The following is a 19,755-nucleotide window of genomic DNA, read 5'->3' as shown; positions in this document are numbered from 1 at the left end:
TCGGAGCCAGGATTTTTTCTTTCTTCCTATACCCCTTTTACCTTCCATTTTGTCTTCTAATATTACCTGAAGCTGCTCAAATTCCCTATGGCGCATTATAGACGAGGGCATTAAGCACAAAATAAATAAATTTTTAAATACAGCACATAGAGACTTGCAGTTTTTTGCATTATGTTCAGGATGACGTCAGGAAAAAAGTCTACTATTCAAAAATGGGTGGAAATGCATAATTGCACTGTAAAGTGCATAAAATGTATCCAAAATTGCATCAATATAAAAATAAAGTCAAAATCAGTATATTAAGGAACAAAATTTATTTTTTGGGGTCACTGAATACGATTACGCAATCAGAACTGACACCCGAATCACCTGGTAACCAAGGTCAGTGCAAGAGACATCATCTTCTGGAGTTTCGATGGTTTTCGGCATTAAATCGATGCAAACGGATTACTCACGGGTTTTAGGTGTCACTAATATGCCATCAGAATTGACCTCCGGAGTACCTGGTGCCCAGGGTCGCTACTAAGACACGTCATCTTCTGGAGTTTCGAGGGATTTCGGCACTAAATTGATGCAACTTGACTATTCGGAGGGTTTTTTGAGGTGGTTAAACACGAATATGCCATCAGAACAGACCTCTGGATCACCTAGTGCCCAAGATCACTGCAGGGCGTCATCTTCTGGACTTTCGAGGGCTTTCGGTATTAAACTGGTGCAAACGGATTACTCGGGGGGTTTTTGAGGTCGCCAAACACGAATATGCCATCAGAATAGACCACCGGATTACCTGGTGCCCAAGGTCACAGCAAGGGACGTCATCTTCTGGAGTTTCAAGTGCTTTCGGTATTAAATTGATGCAAACGGTTTACCTACGGGTTTCTGGGGTCGCTAAACACGAATATGCCATCAGAATTGAATTCCGGAGTACCTGGTGCACAGGATCGCTACTAAGGCCCGTAATCTTCTGGAGTTTCGAGTGTTTTTGGGGTCGGTAAACACGAATATGATATCAGAATTGAACTCAGGAGTACCTGGTGCCCAGGATCGCTACTAGGGCACGTCATCTTCTGGGGCTTTGCACTAATTTAGTACCGAAAACTGTCTAAACTACAGAAGATAAATTGCCTTAGGCACCAAGTGCTCCGGTGTCTGTTCTAATGGCGTATTTATGTTCAGAAACCTCAAAAACCCATGAGTAATCCATTTGCATCAATTAAATACCGTAAACCCTCGAAACTCCAGAAGATGACGTTCCCTAGGTACCAGGTGCTCTGGTGTTTGTTTTGATGACGCAATCGTGTTCAACAACGCCAAAATCCGATGAGTAAGTAATCCGTTTGCATCAATTGAATGCCGAAAATCCTCGGAACTACAGAAGATGACCTGCATTAGGCACCAGGTGCTCCGAGGGTGAGATCTGATGGCGTATTCGCATTCAGCAAACCCAAAAACCTATGAGTAATCCGTTTGCATCAATTTAGTACCGAAGCTCTAGAAGATGATGCCCCTAGCAATAACCTTGGGCACCAGGTTCTCTGGGATTCGGTTCTGATGGCATATTCGTATTTAGCGACCTCAAGAACCCCTCAGTAATCCAATTGCATCAATTTAATGCCGAAATTTTTCGAAACTCCAGAAGATGACGTCCCTTGCAGTGACTCTGGGCACCAGGTGCTCGGTGGGTCTGTTCTAATGGCATATTAGTGTTTTCCGACCTCAAACACTCCTCGAGTAATCCATTTGCATCCATTTTATGCCGAAAACCCTCGAAACTTTAGAAGATGACGTGCCCTAGTAGCGATTCTGGTCACCAGATACTCCGGAGTTCAATTGTGATATCATGTTCGCAACCCAAAAACTCGTAAGTAATCCGTTTGCATCAAATTAATACCGAAAGCCCTCGAAACTCCAGAAGGTGACGTCCCTCGCAGTGACCTTGAACACCAGGTGATCAAGAGGTCTGTTCTGATGGCATATTCGTTGTTAACGACTGAAAAACCCCCGAGTAATCCATTTTTATCAATTTAATGCCGAAATCTCTCCAACTCCAGAAAAGGACGCCCCTTGCAGTGAGCTAAGGCTTTAGGTGCACAATGAGTCGGTGTTGATGGCATATTCGTATTTAGCGACCTTAAAAACCCGTAAGTAATCCGTTTGCACTAATTTGATACCGAAAGCGCTCGAAACTCCAGAAGATCCCTTACAGTGGCCTTGGGCACCAGGTGATCCTAAGGTCTATTCTGATGGCATCTTCGCGTTTAACCACCTCAAAAGCCCCCCGAGTATTCTAGTTACATCAATTTAGTGCCGAAATCCCTCGAAACTCCAGGAGACGACGTGCCTTAGTAGCCACCCTGGGCACCAGGTACTCAGGAGGTCAATTTTGATATCATATTCGTATTTAGCAACCCCTAAAACCCGTGACTAATCCATTTGCATCGATTTAATGCCGAAAACCATCGAAACTCCAGAAGATGACGTCTCTTGGAGTGACCTTGGGCATCGGGTGATCCGGGGATCAGTTCTGATGGCGTAATCGTATGCAGTGACCCCAAAAACCCTCCAAATAATAAATTTTGTTCCTTAGTATACTGATTTTGACTTTATTTTTATATTTATGCAATTTTGGATGCATTTTATGCACTTTACAGTGCAATTATGCATTTCCACCCATTTTTGAATACTTAGTACACTTTTTTCCTGACGTCATCCTGAACATAATGCAAAAAACTGCAAGTCTCTAGGTGCTGTATTTAAAAATTTATTCGGGTGTTTTTAGTGCTAAATGCCCTGGTCTATTATGTGTCCTAGATATGACGTCTTTCTAATTTTGATTGTATTGACCAGGTGAGGACGTGTGTTCATTATTTCCAGTACTTCTTCATTTGTAGTTCTGCTGGTCCAGTTTGTTCTTAGCATTCGGCGGTACATCCACATTTCGAATGAATTCAGTTTGTTGACGTCATACTGTTTTAATGTCCATACGTTGGAGTAATTTGAGAAGACCGACTCAGAAGAAATGGAGCAAACGTCTTGCCATCATGCTCTTGAGATTTTTGGATTATACTGTTATGCTCTGCATTTCTCTCTGTTATGAGATTGATCAGCAAATTCTTATTTTGATTAATTACTTACTTATTTTAATTATTACTTATTAGACCAGGGCGCATCTGTAAAAATATTAGTACATTTGGACGTTGAGAGGTGACTCAAATTTTTTTGCAGAAATTGCTTGAAAATAAATCAAATAATAATATATGAGTTATCCTCCCTCTCAAAAAGGTCCGGAACATTGTTTAAATAATCAAAATGTCAAAAAATTAAGGAAAAATTCGATTTTTTTCTTGGTTTTTTGATTATAACTTTAAAAGTATTCATTTCCGAGGAAAGTTGTACTGACATAAAAGTTGCGTAATTAAATTTTCTATAATATAGAATTGGTTAAAAATTTAAAAAATAGTCACCCTTGTTGCAAAATAGCAATAATTGTGAAAAAAACCTACAAAAACAAGTATTCGCATTTTAAGTTTTTCAACCATTTATGCTACACTTAGGACCTTCATATTTCACCCTGAAAAACTTTATGACACAGTAAAACAATACTGTAAATTTCATTAAGATCGGTTTAATAAATTTTGCAAAATAAATTTTGCAATCCAGCTTTCGTAAAAAAAATTCATTTTTTCAAAATGTTACAGGACTGAAAATAAAGCAGGTAGCAGGTTGAAAATTTTTTGCGTATAGAAGTGTACTGTACCTTTTATTTGCAATTTTGCAAAATTAAAATCGATTAACACCACGCGGCGTCAGGAATTTTTTTAAATAAACATTAATTATTGGTGCTACGCGCAGGACAGCGGATAGTTTGCTCTGATTGGGCATTCCAATGACCTTTGATAATGATTGATACATTTTAATTTTTATTACATTTCGATATAAATAAATAAATTTGTTTATTGCAAAATAAAAACACATACTCTATCCTTTGAAATAACACTTTTATTAGCGAAAACTTTCTTTGTTCATATATTTTAACTTAAACAATAAAAGTTTATTATTTTTAAATATATGCAATTGTTTAAACAATATTTCATAAACAATAATAAAATTAGTTTTATTTTTGTGGAATTAAAATATTAAAATACAACAAAATATAGAGTAAGAAAATAATATATTAGATAAAGATTGGAAGAAATTTTTGTGGAAATCAACTTGTGTGAATCGAACACCGCTGTCCTGCGCGTAGCACCAAAAATTATTGTTTATTTCAAAAATTTTCTGACGCCGTGGTAATTAATCAATTTTAATTTTAAAAATTGCAAATGAAAGGTACAGTACACTTCTACAACTACAACTTGCTATCTGCTTTATTTTCAGTCCTGTAACATTTTGAAAAAATGAATTTTTTTTGCGAGAGCTGGATTGCAAATTTTTTTTTGCAAAATCTATTGAACCGATCTTAATTAAATTTACAATATTGTTTTATTGTATCATAAAGTTTTTCTGGGTAAAATATGAAGGTCCTAAGTATAGCATAAATGGTTGAAAAACGTAAAATGCGAATACTTGTTTTTGTATGGTTTTTTCGCAATTATTGCTATTTTGCAACTAGGGTGACTATTTCTTAAATTTTTTACCAGTTCTGTATCGTAGAAAATTTAATTACGCAACTTTTTATGTCAGTACAACTTTTCTCGAAAATGAATACTTTTAAAGTTATAATCAAAAAACGAAGAAAAAAATCGAATTTTTCCTTCAATTTTTGACATTTTGATTATTTAAACAATGTTCCGGACCTTTTTGAGAGGGAGGATAACTTAAATATTATTATTGGACATATTTTCAAGCAATTTCTGCAAAAAAATTTGAGTCACCTCTTAACGTCCATCTCAAAACAGATGCGCCCTGGACTATATGTAAAACAAAACCAAAATTAAATTAACTTTTCTAATAAATTTTATTCTCAGGGCTATTTCAATTTTAATGCATTACGTTCGGTTTGTGGCTTCTAGTATCTCTAGTTGCTTACTTCATCCAGGGACAAAACAGGGAAATTAAATACACTCGATGTCATATAAATGTTATAATTTTTTTTTATTTATCCAATATACCATAAATATAAGATTTAAAAATTATACTAAAATTCAGTTCTGTTGCAACTTTTTCTCATCTAATAAATTAAGCTTTAATTCTGATATCTCCTTTGTTTTAACAAAAATTTTGTTTAAATACATCGTTAGACTATTCTTACAAAAATACTAAAATTTACTTTTCTCCTTTTGAATTGATTACTTATCTCTTCTTTAAATTTTGGATGACTAAATTATGCTATAGAAATGCTCAATACAAAAATAAACAAATATGGTGTGGATATAAAACAAACTCTCTCCGTTTCACAAAAATTCTGACTAACCTTTTTGTTTCTTCTTTACTTCTTCTTCCTGGATTGCGCAGTCCTCGATTCTCCCACAACGTGCTCCTAGGATGTAGCGAAAAGTCCTTCTCGTCCAAACTGCTTCACCAACAAACAAATTACGGGACTCAATCGAAATCTCTATTCAGTTTTCTCTCTGCTCGATATCTTGTGCAAATTGATACCCACCGGCTACTCGTTCTAGACAGAAAACAGGAATCTCCTCGGACACAAGAAAAATTAACTTCTCAACTCGGTCAACGATTTCGTTTCACTACGATTCTGCTCGCAAAGGCCAATTTCACCACTTTACACCGACTTCTCACTTTTTAAAAACTGGACTGTACTCTCCAGATATTCATTACACAGTGCCGATTTTTTCTCTCCTCAAAATCAGACTCAACACTCTCATCCCCACCATCTATCTTTCTCCGCCAATCACAAATATCCTGTCTACCCACTACATCCATATTTTCATTTCTTAAGAACCAATTTATTTTGTATACAACTTTTCCATTTTGTTAAATTCTAGGAGACACCAAATTATTTTCGTTGTTTCAAAATGCTAAACAAAAAGCCTTATATTCTAAACTCAATAAATTTGTTTACTGCCTATCCTTCTAAGAAACATTTATAAAACGTCATTGTTCATTCCAAAGCGAAATAAATGTACTTTCTAATTTTTACCGCATAATTGTATGTCCGTTCAAAGAACCAATAACAAATCACTTAACGATTTCACTTTCCGCGAAAACACTGTTTACTAACTAAATTATAATATTTACAATTTTTTGGTCATATACAGGGCGATGAAAATCTATGATCTCGTGGTCTTTGATATAAATTTATTTGATTAATTATTTATATGGGAAATAAGCCACAATTAAAATGAAAAAAATATAATTTTATTAACGTTTCGACGCCCAAATCGGGTGCCGTTGTCAAAATACAAAATATTACTAAAATAAACTAAAGTGTTGTTGCTAAGCAAAAAAAATTCTTCTAATAATTTATTTAATCTCACTCATTTATATTGGCAATTCAGACATATATTATACATTTTAAAGTAGAAGACTTTAAAATGATATTGCCAATATTTTATGAGTTGCGTTCCTGGGACGACTTACTGAAAGATAGTTCATTCGATTACATGAAATTAACCCCAACTCAAGAATATCCGTCATAAAAAATTATAGCATGTGATATGTCTTTAAAAAGACAACCAAATGCAACGACAGTAAAATTCTCGCGTTAGAGACTTCATAGTAAATCACAAGGGAAAACCAGGAAAAACCCTGTGATACTATCCCGACATCGTAAGTATTTGGTCTTACATTAATTTACTCTCAAAAAATAATACCAAATTCTGACTTGTAACATGTTTAAATTATAAATATTATTAATAATACTAGATAATATATAAGTAATACTAAAATATAAAATATGTACTAGCTCGATATTATTGACTTACTAATCTTGGTATTTTCTTTCTATTGACTTCCTCTTTCATATTTTATATTTTATATTTTAGTATTACTTATATATTATCTAGTATTATTAATAATATTTATAATTTAAACATGTTACAAGTCAGAATTTGGTATTATTTTTTGAGAGTAAATTAATGTAAGACCAAATACTTACGATGTCGGGATAGTATCACAGGGTTTTTCCTGGTTTTCCCTTGTGATTTACTATGAAGTCTCTAACGCGAGAATTTTACTGTCGTTGCATTTGGTTGTCTTTTTAAAGACATATCACATGCTATAATTTTTTATGACGGATATTCTTGAGTTGGGGTTAATTTCATGTAATCGAATGAACTATCTTTCAGTAAGTCGTCCCAGGAACGCAACTCATAAAATATTGGCAATATCATTTTAAAGTCTTCTACTTTAAAATGTATAATATATGTCTGAATTGCCAATATAAATGAGTGAGATTAAATAAATTATTAGAAGAATTTTTTTTGCTTAGCAACAACACTTTAGTTTATTTTAGTAATATTTTGTATTTTGACAACGGCACCCGATTTGGGCGTCGAAACGTTAATAAAATTATTTTTTTCATTTTAATTGTGGCTTATTTCCCATATAAATAATTAATCATAAAAATGCCACAAGGAAATAGCTTCAAAATAAATTTATTTTCTAAATTTTTCCCAAAACAATTATATAACAATACATATATGTATAAGCCACTGGACGACAGCAAAATCTTGCGATCAACACACTTCACCACCTGGTGATTTCGCGTTCAATTCGATTTTATACGCATTTGACAAAAAAATAAATACACGTGATATATTACTACACCACGCCTTCCTTCTTGTGAGATTTCGTGATTTTTCTGGATCCCTTCCAGGGGCGTAACAGAGGCCCCCGCAGCATGAAGGTTGCGGGGGGCCCCAATATGTCAGGGGCCCCATTTTGTCGCCTAATATAATGTAAAAATGTGTTATTGTTATATTATTTTGCGCATACATACGCAACGTTTTTTAAGCAATGTAGTATTGAAAATGAAGTTGCCCATCAGATAGATACAATGTATTGTGTGTATGTATTGTATGTATTAATAAAATTTTAGATATATTCGCTGATAGTAGTGCACGAAGAAAGTTGTTCAACTCGTAAAATAATACTATGTAATAATGTAGTCGTTTATTAATTTTCTTTCTATTTTATTCTATACGAATAAAGATGAAAAATGTAAGTTGTCATAAACAGTGCATGAATACAATAATAGCCCAGTAAATGACCGTTTTGGAGTGTAATTATCAGCGTCACGACGTATTTGCTTGGCAATTTGGATTTCGATTCTACTTATCATCCACTTCAAAGGTGGAGTTGTACCGTTGGTTGCTTTACTTGGGGGGTGAAAGTTACCCCTTCTCAGGGGTGAAAAATATATGTTTAAAATAAGTCCGGAAATGGATAGATTGGCTTATTATAAGCAACTTTTGTTCTATAGAGCTTCTTTAGTCAATACTGTTCAAGTGACTTGCGAGTCAACATGTTTATTTTTCAAGAAAAAATCACGTATTTAGGTTTTCGAAAAAATATTTTTAGCAAAATTGTAGCCTAAAAAAACCAAAAAAATTTATGGTGTACCTATTCTCCTATTCATCAAGTCTATCGACACAGTAAAAGGAAAGTTGTAGCTGATGAAAAATTGTTCTTATTCGTTCAATTTCAAATCGAATATTTCAACGTGAAATAACCAGCAAACGAAGCACTTTTCGGGGAAAACTCATTGAAACTTTTTTTAATGTTTAAAAAAGAGCTTTAATTTTATTTTTATAACATTTTATAGCAAGCTTCTAGCATCAAAACTATGCAAATTGCGCTCAAAATAAAGTTGTCCACTTTTTTGTTAAAAAAAAAACGTGAAAATCTCCCCCTAAGTTGAATCGGTTCAAAGTTCTGATTTTTGAAAAAATTGGTTTTATAGTAAAAAAGTTTTTTTATTTTAGAAAAATGACATTTTTTCAAAATAACTTAAAAATCCAGAGAGCCCCCTTGAGAATTTAAAATAATATAAATTTGCAGTTCAAATGTGTTTAGTTTCAAACACATATCCCCCTTACTACGAGAAAAATGTTTATAGTTTTGTGTTGAACGGTAGTAAAGGTTGTGCTGAACGAGGTAAAGTGTGGGGTAACCTAAGCTATGCATGTATCATAAAAAAAGTTCAGGACCCCCCGAAAATCGGTCTTGGAGTATTAATGATACAAAAAATCTCAAAGAGTAAAGAAAAAATAAATGTATGTTTTGCTTTTATAAATATTTTGTTCTTTTTTTGTTTTTCTGTAAGACAAAAATTGGTTAAGACATGGCTATTCAAAACTTGCATACACTCGTAATTAGTGACTCGTTAGCTTTAACTGTATTTTGAGCGCAACTCGCTTAGTTTTGATAATAGCAATTTTTATAAAAAGTAAAAATAACTAAAACTTTTTTTAAAAAAGTTTTAATGAGTTTTCCCCGGAAAGTGCTTCATTTTTTGGTTATTTCAGGTTGAAATATTCGATTTGGAATTTGACAAATAAGAAAAAATTTTCATGAGCTACAAATTTACATTTACTTGGTCGATAGACTTTATTTTTGTATGAGCTACATTTTTGCTACTTATTTACGAATACTTACATACTTTTTGAGTTATTTGCGAAAAACCGCCTGAAAACGTGTTTTTTTTTTTTTGTTGAACAATGTTGAATATTTTCACTAGTAATACCACTAGAGGTCAAATTATTTCCGGAAATTTTTTTGAGACTATGAATATTTTGAAAATTTCCCGAGTCGCAGACGAGGGAAATTTTCTAAAAATATTCATGATCAAAAAAAAATTTCCGGATATTAATTTGACTTCGCGTGGTATTCGGTAAGAAAATTCCACACCAAATTTGCATTTGAAAATCCAAAGCTGCATGAACAGATCAATAGCGCGCCATAGCTTTGTCAGCAATTATTTAGGCTTTCAAATTCGTAATTTCTACTCATTGTAGTTGCATGGAAATACCATTTCAAGATAGAAAATAGTATATTCTTCAATTTTACATAAGTTTTGAGTAACTACAAGTGATAGAAAATGAATCAAAACTAAATTATTATGTAAACAAATAAAAACCAGTCTGTTAAAAATGTTCTGTTATTGTAAACGTCAAAAAATTTCCACTATAATTCGCTGTTGGGTACCCCACGAGCAAAAAATTTCCGATAAAATACCTCCGTTGCCATGGTGATCTGTCAGAATAACGTATTTTGATTGGTTCAAAATTACAGGTGTGGAATTTTCACTGGTAAATAACTCGAAAAGTATTGACTGGACGACCTCGGTGGTGACATTGAAAATTACACGGTATCGCCGTATTTCACGTTCATTTACTGGGCTATAACACATATAAGTTTATGTTACACATGTCGCATTTAGTAATATTTTTTAAATGGGGCCCCATTTCCTATTCTGAAGGGGGACCCCGACGGATTTTGTTACGCCACTGATCCCTTCCCACCCCGTTCGAGCCACACGTGATTAATGAGTCCCTTATAGTTGTTTACGTGATTTTTTTACACCATCATTATCTGATATTTGATTTACATTGCCTGAATATTTTTCTTGGGTTTTACTATAGCGTGTATTTCTGAATTTATTAAATGATATTTTGTCTATATTATATATTCTATAAGTGATTTTATCTCTATATATTCACTCCAGTATCATTAACATGCAATTCACCACTTTTAACAAAAATAATTACTATATATTGACTTTTTTATTTCCTGTGTAATTTATTGGTTCTATTTCATTAATTACTATTCTATTCTACATGGTCTGGTTTAATAAATATTTGATTTGAGAGAGTTTAATTTAATTAATTTAGTCACGTTAGAATAACTGTGCCTTCGTCAACTAACATTTATTCATACTTTACTCTGAACCATTATTTGGAAAAACAAACATTTTATTTGGTGGCGCGAGGTAATGTAAAATAAGTATCATCATCATCAACACGTACGCGTCAACTGCTGGACATAGGTCTCCCTCATCAATAGTGTTATCTAGTGGGTCTTGGACAGGTAGGTAACTAACATAACAGTATTATTTAATTAGTTGCATTGTTATAGGAATCAGTAATCAAAGATGACGAGAAATCAACCTAAAACACATAAATCTTTAAAAAATGTATTTATATTTTTCTGTGATAATACCAGCATACATGGATTCAATCGAGTTACTGGCGGGGATATTACCGTGTTTGAAAGGTATGCCACTAAGTTCTAGGTCTGGATCCCGCGTACCAAAAAAAAAGTTTATTAATAGCAAGCTGAAAATTTGTTAATAGTATGGTGGTACGGGGGTTGTTACCCCTGATGATGGGGTTGATTTGTTAAAACACTATTTACCAGAGTATATTTATTTAGAACACTTAATACGACAGTAACTAGTTGGTGGACAACGTCTCTGATCTAACCACGTCGATGTCTGAATAATGAATAATCTTCTCTTTACTTTCTCCGTATCTATAAATAAATCGTAATTGTTTTGTTATGATTGACTACACCTGAATGTAACCGTGAAAATACTAATAGTAACATAATTGCTGACTTCGTTGTTTTCAAAACGAGTGGCCTACATTGCAAAACCAATATCACCCATTTACGTAATGTAAACAATACATGTAAATAATATTTGTTTGAGACTTTAAAAATTAAATCAATATGGATTACTCTTATTTTTTGGATGCTAATATAAATCCTGTACAATAGCTTAACGGTGTCTAGGCGGACAAACTTTGATGTATGGAAACACTTCAACAGGGAAAGTTTTAATTGTGGAACTTGTCATCCTGACAAGTTTATGATTGTGAAAACTAGCAGGTTGTTTTTAAGTTTATTCAATAGCAAACTTTATATACAGTTGAGTCCCTGAATCTTTACCCGTGCGTCATCATTTAAAGCATACGAAATAAGTCGATGATAAGTCGGAAATTGAAATTTACTAAACGAAACAGCAAGTCAGTTACTGTTACGTTTAGTAAATTTCAATTTCCGACTTATCATCGACTTTTTTCGTATGCTTTAAATGATGACGCACGGGTAAAGATTCAGGGACTCAACTGTAATATATATGAAAAAATGTTTGTCCGACAAATATCATGTCCGGCACGTAGAACATGTCAATTGACAGGAATTATATTGGTGTTAAATAATAGTCTGATTTTTGCATGAGAGTTTAATGAAAGGGTAACAAATCAATTGGAAGTTCTGTCCGACAAAATACATGGGACATTTTCGTAGTCTGACGTTCGAAACCTGTAACCTGTTCTACTATTAAAACTTCCCCTGTTCCAGTGTTCCCGTTCATCAAAGTTTGTCCGACTAGACACCGTTAAGCTATTAACAAACAGCTTGCTATTAATAAACTTTTTTGGTACGCGGTATCCAGGCCTAATAGTACCTGATCTATCAGTTTAAATTTTTTTTAATACAATTTTTCTTGCAGGACATTTTGGGCTGTGCTGAGCTTAACCACATTAATTGTGTGCTGCTTACAAATACAATATTTATGGGGAAGTTACTTAGAGAGCCCTGTTCTGATAACTTCTGATACTTTTGATATACCAGTAAGGCAAATCAACTTCCCTGGTATTGCAATTTGTAACGCAAATAAAATAAGTAAGAGCAGAGCCACCCAGTTTGCTGAAGAACTGTTAAAGTAAGAATAAAAGTACTTAACACTAAAATTTTACAGTCGTTGAATAATACAAATCTCTAAATATTATGCAAAAGTTAGTAGATGATGTCGCTTAGATGCATTTAAAAGCCAACTATATGGCGCTAGAAATTTATCAAACTTTTTATGTATGAATCGGTATCAATAGTTTTACAACGTTGTTTCAGCATATCACTGCATCGTCAGATACTCGGACCAATACATATCACATAGAGACGGCCAAAGAATATCTCCTGCTTATTTTTCACTTCAAGTAGAGAGATACAAAATTTATATCTATTCTGATGGTCATAAACGAAACACTACTACCACCTACTATCGGTCCGACGCCTTCCGACTCCTAACCGCCATTCTTCTCTGTTTAACCATAGACCTGGAGGGATTTCTCTTTCCTCTAGTTCTTTTTCAATTCCCTCCCTCCAGCTTCTTCTCGGCCTTCCTCTCTTTCTTCTTCCTTGTGGTGTCCATGCCAAAATCTGCTTAGGGATCCTGTCATCTGTCATTTTCTGTACATGGCCGTACCATATTAGTTGTTTTGTTTTTATGTCATCAATTATTGTGTGTGTGTGACTCAAAGTAGTTCTCGTATTCTCTCATTTTGTATCCGATCTCTTCTTGATATGCCTGCTGCTCTTCTCCAGAAGTCCATTTCTGTTACTAGTAACATATTCTCTCTTCTCTTTGTTTCAGTGGCCAAACTTCACAGCTATATGTGATTACATTAAGTATGGTATTGTATATGAGCTGTTTGTTCGCTTTAGATATTGTTTGGTCCCACAGAATGCCGTACATCATGGATATGACTTTTCTACCCAGTATGCAGGGCCACCGAGAGGAATGAGCGGGCCCAGTAAGAAGTGAAGAGCGGGCCCCCGGCAAAAAGCGAATTGCGAAAAAATTGTTTAATTTGTTTACTTATTAAATTTTGATTGTATTATTTATAATAGTGAAAATATTTATAATACAGGTGCATATTACGGGCGGTGAATCCGTTCAAAGCAACATTAGTTATGGTTATATGAAAGTAGTATGCCTGCACCGTAACCAAAACAACAACGTACGATGTCGCAACGGCAATCAAACAATAAAATATAAAACATTTCAAAACAGAGGTACTACTACTACTACTTGTCGCTTTATAACGTTCTATGCCGTTTTGTGACTTCCATTCGCCACTTCGTCCTGTTGTTCCATACGCCCTCTTCTATGTTTCTTTCTCTCAGTTTTTTGTCTATTCCTTCGCTCCAGCTATTTCTCGGTCTACGTCGTTTTCTCTTTCCTTCTGGCTGCCATTTTAGTATTTTCTTTTGTATCCATTCTTTGTACCTATATGCCCGAACCAGGTAAGTTGTTTTGTCGATAAGTCATCCGAGGTTGTTCATTTGATCCCCATTATTTCTCTAATGCGTTCGATGGTAATCCTTTCTCTTCTAGATCTTCCTGCTGCTTTTCTCCAAAAGTCCATTTTCGTTGCTCTCAGCGTTGCCAGTGTTATTTCTTTCAGTGGCCATACGTCACAGCTGTATAGGGTGATACTTTTCACTATAGTGTGATATATCCTATATATTTTGTTTTCTTTGTTGATGGATTGGTCCCATAAAATGCTGTTTAACATTGTGATGGCTTTTTCTTTCCTGACGCATTTCTTTCTCTTATCGGAATAGATGGATGAGTAACACCATAGTTTAAACCTTTTGACAATACTAAATTTTCTGTTGCACTTAAATGTCTATTTGATAGATTAACAACTGTTGCTAATATGTCATTATTTCTACTTAGGTTATCAAAAGTATGTACACTATTTTGTTCTAAGAGAATATTAAATTTATTTAAATGTCGCAAATTGCTCGGTAGAATGCAGTAGGATGTGGTTAGCCATACTAAAAGAGGAAGTCAATAGAAAGAAAATACCACGATTAGTAAGTCAGTAACATATCGAGTTAGTACATATTTTATATTTTAGTATTGTTTATATATAATAATAATAGTCTCCCGTTTTATACCGCTCACGTGGCTTTGGGAGTATAGCAGGGTAGTCTGCTATATCTAGGGCCTACGGTATACAAGGAAGGTAACAGGGCCAGTGCTACGCTTCAGCCGCCTATTATTACCTCTGGTTTTACCCAAGGTACTCATTTTATTCAGGCTGAGTCGACCTGGGGCCTATAAACATTTTTAAAAATGTCTAGTTGTTCTTGCCGGCGGTAGGATTTGAACTCCGGACCACCGGCACGCTAGCCTAGCACACTACCACTCGGCTACGCCGGCCCTATTGTTTATATATCTATGTATTATTAATATTATTTATAATTTAAAATAACATATGTACATATTAAAGTCAGAATTTGGTACCTATTAGTTTTGAGAGTAAACTAAAGTAAGACCTAATACTTACGATGTCGGGATAGTATAGGTTTTTTCCTGGTTTTCCCTCGTGATTTACTATGGAATCTCTAGCGCGAGAATTTTACTATCAACTATTTTCAATGGGAAATAAGCCACAATTTTACCAAAAAAATGAATCGGGTTTCGCTGTCAAAATACAAAATACTACTTTTTGGGTTTTTTGAAACCCGATTTGGGCTTCGAAACGTTAATAAAATCATTTTGTTGGTAAAATTGTGGCTTATTTCCCATTGAAAATAGTTGATTATAAAAATGCCACAAGGAAATAGCTTCAGAACAACATTGAGAATTTTACTGTCATCATTGCATGTGGTTGTCTTTTTAAAGACAGATCACATGTTATGATTTTTTTGTGACGGATATTCTTGAGTTGGGGTTGATTTCATGTAATTGAATGAACTATCTTTCAATAAAGTCGTCTCAGGAACGCAACTCATAAATATTGGCAATATCATTTTAAAATCTTCTACTTTAAAATGTATAATATATGTCTGAATTGCCAATATAAATGAGTCAGATTAAATAAATTATTAGAAGAATTTTTTTTACTAAGCAACAACATTTTTGTTTAATTCATTATTATTTTTTGTATTTTGACAACGACACCCGATTAGAGCGTCGAAACGTTAATAAAATCATTTTTTTAGTAAAATTGTGGCTATTTCCCATGAAAACTAGTTAATTGCAAAAATGCCACAAGAAAATAGCTTCAGATTATGTGATATTTGCCGATTTGTGAGAAATAAGCCAGAAACATTATTCGGCTGTCTGTGTGTGCATTTGTATCGGCCTGACTCTCTGACGATACAGAGATATGCTGAAACAAAGTTATTATTACAAATTATTTTTTTATTATTTCAGAAACAGTTCCCGATCAAATAAACACTTCCGGTCAAAAGAAGATATTCTTGAGGCGATTAAACTGATTGCGAATCTGTACGATTTTAACTTAAACAGTGACGACGAGCTGTTAAGCTTTCAACTGTTTTTGGAAAAATATGATAATTTGTCCTTCCCAAGCGATTTGACATATAGAATTACGGAGGTACATATATTAGTACGATGATAGTTCAAATCTTGGTATACTAAATATTGTCCAAGGATTTGTTTCTGTATTATAATGTGTGTATGTACAGAGTGGACCAAAAGTCCGTTAAAATAAATAAAATTTCTCAGTGCCAAACAGTTTTGAAGTAATTCAGTAAATATAGAATGCAGTTAGATATTAAGTCATAAAACTAAAAATAGCTTGACGTTTATTAAAAACTTTTGTAAAATAAATTTTATTAATAACTAAAGCTGAGAGTTGCATGTGTTTTTAAAAGCTCTACAATAAAGATAGTATTTAATGAAAAAGAGCGAATTACTCTTTTAATTATTTGAAGACGATAGAAACAACTTAACTCAGATAATCAATGCAACTGGGCCAGACATATTGAAAGAAGAAGTAGAATACGCAATAAGAAACGCTAAAAATGGAAAAGCAAACGAACCTGATGAAATCCCTACAGAACTGCTGAAGCTTCTGAATGATAAATCCGTAACCATAATATTGCATATATTCAATACAATATACAGTACTGGTATAAAACCGCAAGAATGGTTGCTGTCTACGTTTGTCACCATACCGAAGAAAACTAAGGCAATGCAATGTTCAGATCATCGAACAATCTCCTTGATGAGTCAGTCACCTGCTTAAAATATTTCTTAGAGTCATCCACAACCGAATCTATCAAAAACTAGACATCGATATTAACGATACACAGATGGGATTCAGAAAAGGATTAGGTACAAGGGATGCTCTCTTTGCCTTGAACGTTCTAACACAGAGATGCCTAGATGTTAACCAAGAGGTACACGCCTGCTTTATAGACTTTGAAAAGACCTTTGACAAAGTACGCCACAGTAAACTCAAATAAATCCTGGAGAGTAAGAACATTGACACCAGAGACATACAAATAATATTAAATCTGTACTGGAATCAGCGAGCTAATATAAAAATAGAAGACCAAACATCGGACGAAATAGAAATAGAGGGGTACGACAGGGTTGTATATTGTCACCGCTCTTGTTTAATATCTACAGCGAACAAATATGCCAAGAAGCTCTCTCATATGCAAACGAAGGGATAATAGTCAATGGAGAAGTTATCAATAACATTCGATATGCTGACGATACTGTGATAATGGCAAGAACAGCGGAAGATCTAAAACATCTAGTTGAAAGTATGAATGAGATATGTAATAACTACGGCATAAGGATGAACGTCAAAAAAACCAAATATATGACCTTCAGTAAGAATCCAGTAAATGACACTAGTATCACAATAAACGGTACCCAACTTGAAAAAGTAAACGAATACAAATACTTGGGAACCCTTATCAATGAAACAGGTGACCAAAATCACGACATAAAAAGACGTATTGAAATTGCCAGGTCTACTTTTATAAAAATGAAAAAAATATTTTGTTATCGTGATATTAGTATTCATCTACGAACTAGAATGTTAAAATGCTATGTACTCAGTACTTTGCTCTACGGTGTTGAGTCATGGACTCTTAAACAGAGGAACATTAAAAATCTTGAAAGCTTTGAGATATGGTGCTACTGACGTATACTAAGAATAAGTTGGGTGGATAAAATTACAAATGAAGAAGTAATACGCAGAATAAATAACGAGCCAGAAGTTCTACTGAATATAAAAAAAGAGAAAACTTGAATACTTAGGCCACCTGATGAGAGGACAAAAATACACATTCCTACAAAATATAATGCAAGGAAAAATTCAAGGACGAAGAAATCCAGGCCGTAGAAGAATTTCCTGGATGAGAAATTTGAGAGAGTGGTTTGGCTGTACCACTAACGAATTGTTCAAAACAGCAGTAAATAAAATTAGAATCGCCCTAATGATATCCAATCTCCGATAGAAGAGGCACTCAAAGAAGAAGACTCTTTTAATGATAAGGGGCTACTACGATAGAAAAATATTTCGTACTTTTGGTTCACTCTGTATATATCTCTATCTACTATATACATAGTACGTCCAATTTTAGTTAGCACCAACTTGTGACGAGATGCTGGCAAAATGTGTTTGGCAAGGAACAGAAACAAATTGCGCTGAGTATATGAGAGTCAGAATGACATTCGATGGACCTTGTTGTGTTTTTAATTATATTCGAATTGCTAAGAGAATGAAATTGTAAGTATAATGTAGGAAACAGAGGTTGAACCTCGCAAAATGGACATAAGTCCTGTTTTATTTTTTTTTTCTGGTATATCCCACATAACAATGATGTTCGCATCACGTTCTAAGCATATCCTGCCAACATTCGTCGAAGTATATCCTTTTTAGTATATGCGCAGTACAAGCATAGCATGTACCATAAAAAACATTCTAAATTTCATGTTCTTTGCATGTGCTTCGAAGAATATTCTTGCACCGAATATACTGAGCACATTCGTGTACGTAGTATCTCGGAATGTTCGTAAAAGTTTATTCTTAGAATATACCTTAATCGAATATTCTTAGTATATGCGTAAGTATATGCAAAAGTATATGCTTAACACATACTTGTATATACTTTTAAAATATCTTAAAAAGAATATACTGTATGTACCTATAGGAAGAAGAATAATGTTAGCCTATAGATTATCAACTTCGCGTTAAGAATACGGTAATTAATAAAATTTAGGTATTTTGGTAGGTACTACTGAACTATCTAATTCATCATTTTTTAAACCGTTTTAATTGTATGGTAAAAAAGTTTAAAACTTAATTCTATTGAAGAAAAATGAGAAATTCTCGTTTCGTTTTCAATTGAAATTAATACACCATTTTGATTTGAGTTTATACCATAAAAATATTTTTACCTATAATTTTCGGGAATCCGGAAACGGCCATTCATTGTTATTCTGACCCTTGCATTGCATATTTTATACCTGCACAAGGGAAGGGGGTAGGTAACAAAAAGGCAAAATATGAAAATAGTTTCCAGTACAGTTAAGGCATTTATGTCTACGCTGTGAGGAAGAAGCGACTGTATTTCTAGCTACAAGGACTAAAACATTTTAAGAACATAAAAAGCAGCTTGAAAATAATAAATTCATATTGGTACTTCAATATTTCCTAAATACCTAGTAAGTAAAAGTATGTATAATGTATATAGATACCTATAAATTTTAGTAATTTACATACATATTATATTATATATTTGGCTATTATATAATTATATAAGCAGCATTTTTATTTTGATGTGCACATAATAACTAAATATATTACTTATATTTTATATATAGGCTACTTACCCATATAATATTTATTATACATAGGTACCTATATAACTAAAGTTTATACATTTTATACTTACTTTTTACGTAATATTGTAGAATGCAATAACTATACATTCTCATATGCAATTAGAATATGTAAATATAATATATTAGTAGAACCTAGGATGAGATTGGGTGATGTTGAAAACATACTTCTGAGAAATATAGCACATCCTTGGAATATTCTTCCCATATACTAAAAATATGTGCGATAGTACATTCTAAGTATATACATAGAAGGTATATAGCACTTCCTTGGAATATTCTTCCCATATACTTAAAATATGTGCGATAGTACATTCTAAGTATATAAATAGAAGGTTTATAGCACCTCCTTAGAATCTTCTAAAAAGTATGTTCTTGGTATATACTGA

At 33.5% G+C, this 19,755-nt stretch overlaps 1 protein-coding gene across 2 annotated transcripts in view; it reads left to right on the top strand.

Moving 5' to 3' along the window:
- Nucleotides 1-10,727: 10,727 nt before the first annotated feature.
- LOC126889789 (sodium channel protein Nach-like) overlaps nucleotides 10,728-19,755 on the top strand; it is a 41,334-nt gene continuing 32,306 nt past the window's right edge. The window contains exons 1-5 of one of the 2 annotated variants that reach the window (XM_050658378.1): nucleotides 10,728-10,989; nucleotides 11,038-11,175; nucleotides 12,416-12,628; nucleotides 15,914-16,097; nucleotides 18,106-18,251. In XM_050658378.1, the coding sequence (XP_050514335.1) occupies nucleotides 11,054-11,175; nucleotides 12,416-12,628; nucleotides 15,914-16,097; nucleotides 18,106-18,251 (665 nt within the window). In that variant the 5' untranslated portion in view covers nucleotides 10,728-10,989; nucleotides 11,038-11,053. The remainder of the gene's footprint in view (nucleotides 10,990-11,037; nucleotides 11,176-12,415; nucleotides 12,629-15,913; nucleotides 16,098-18,105; nucleotides 18,252-19,755) is intronic. The other variant, XM_050658377.1, reaches the window with a different exon arrangement.

Source organism: Diabrotica virgifera, chromosome 8 (assembly GCF_917563875.1).
Source record: "Diabrotica virgifera virgifera chromosome 8, PGI_DIABVI_V3a".
Classification (NCBI taxonomy): Eukaryota; Metazoa; Arthropoda; class Insecta; order Coleoptera; family Chrysomelidae; genus Diabrotica; species Diabrotica virgifera.
This window is presented reverse-complemented; position numbering and strand designations above follow the sequence as displayed.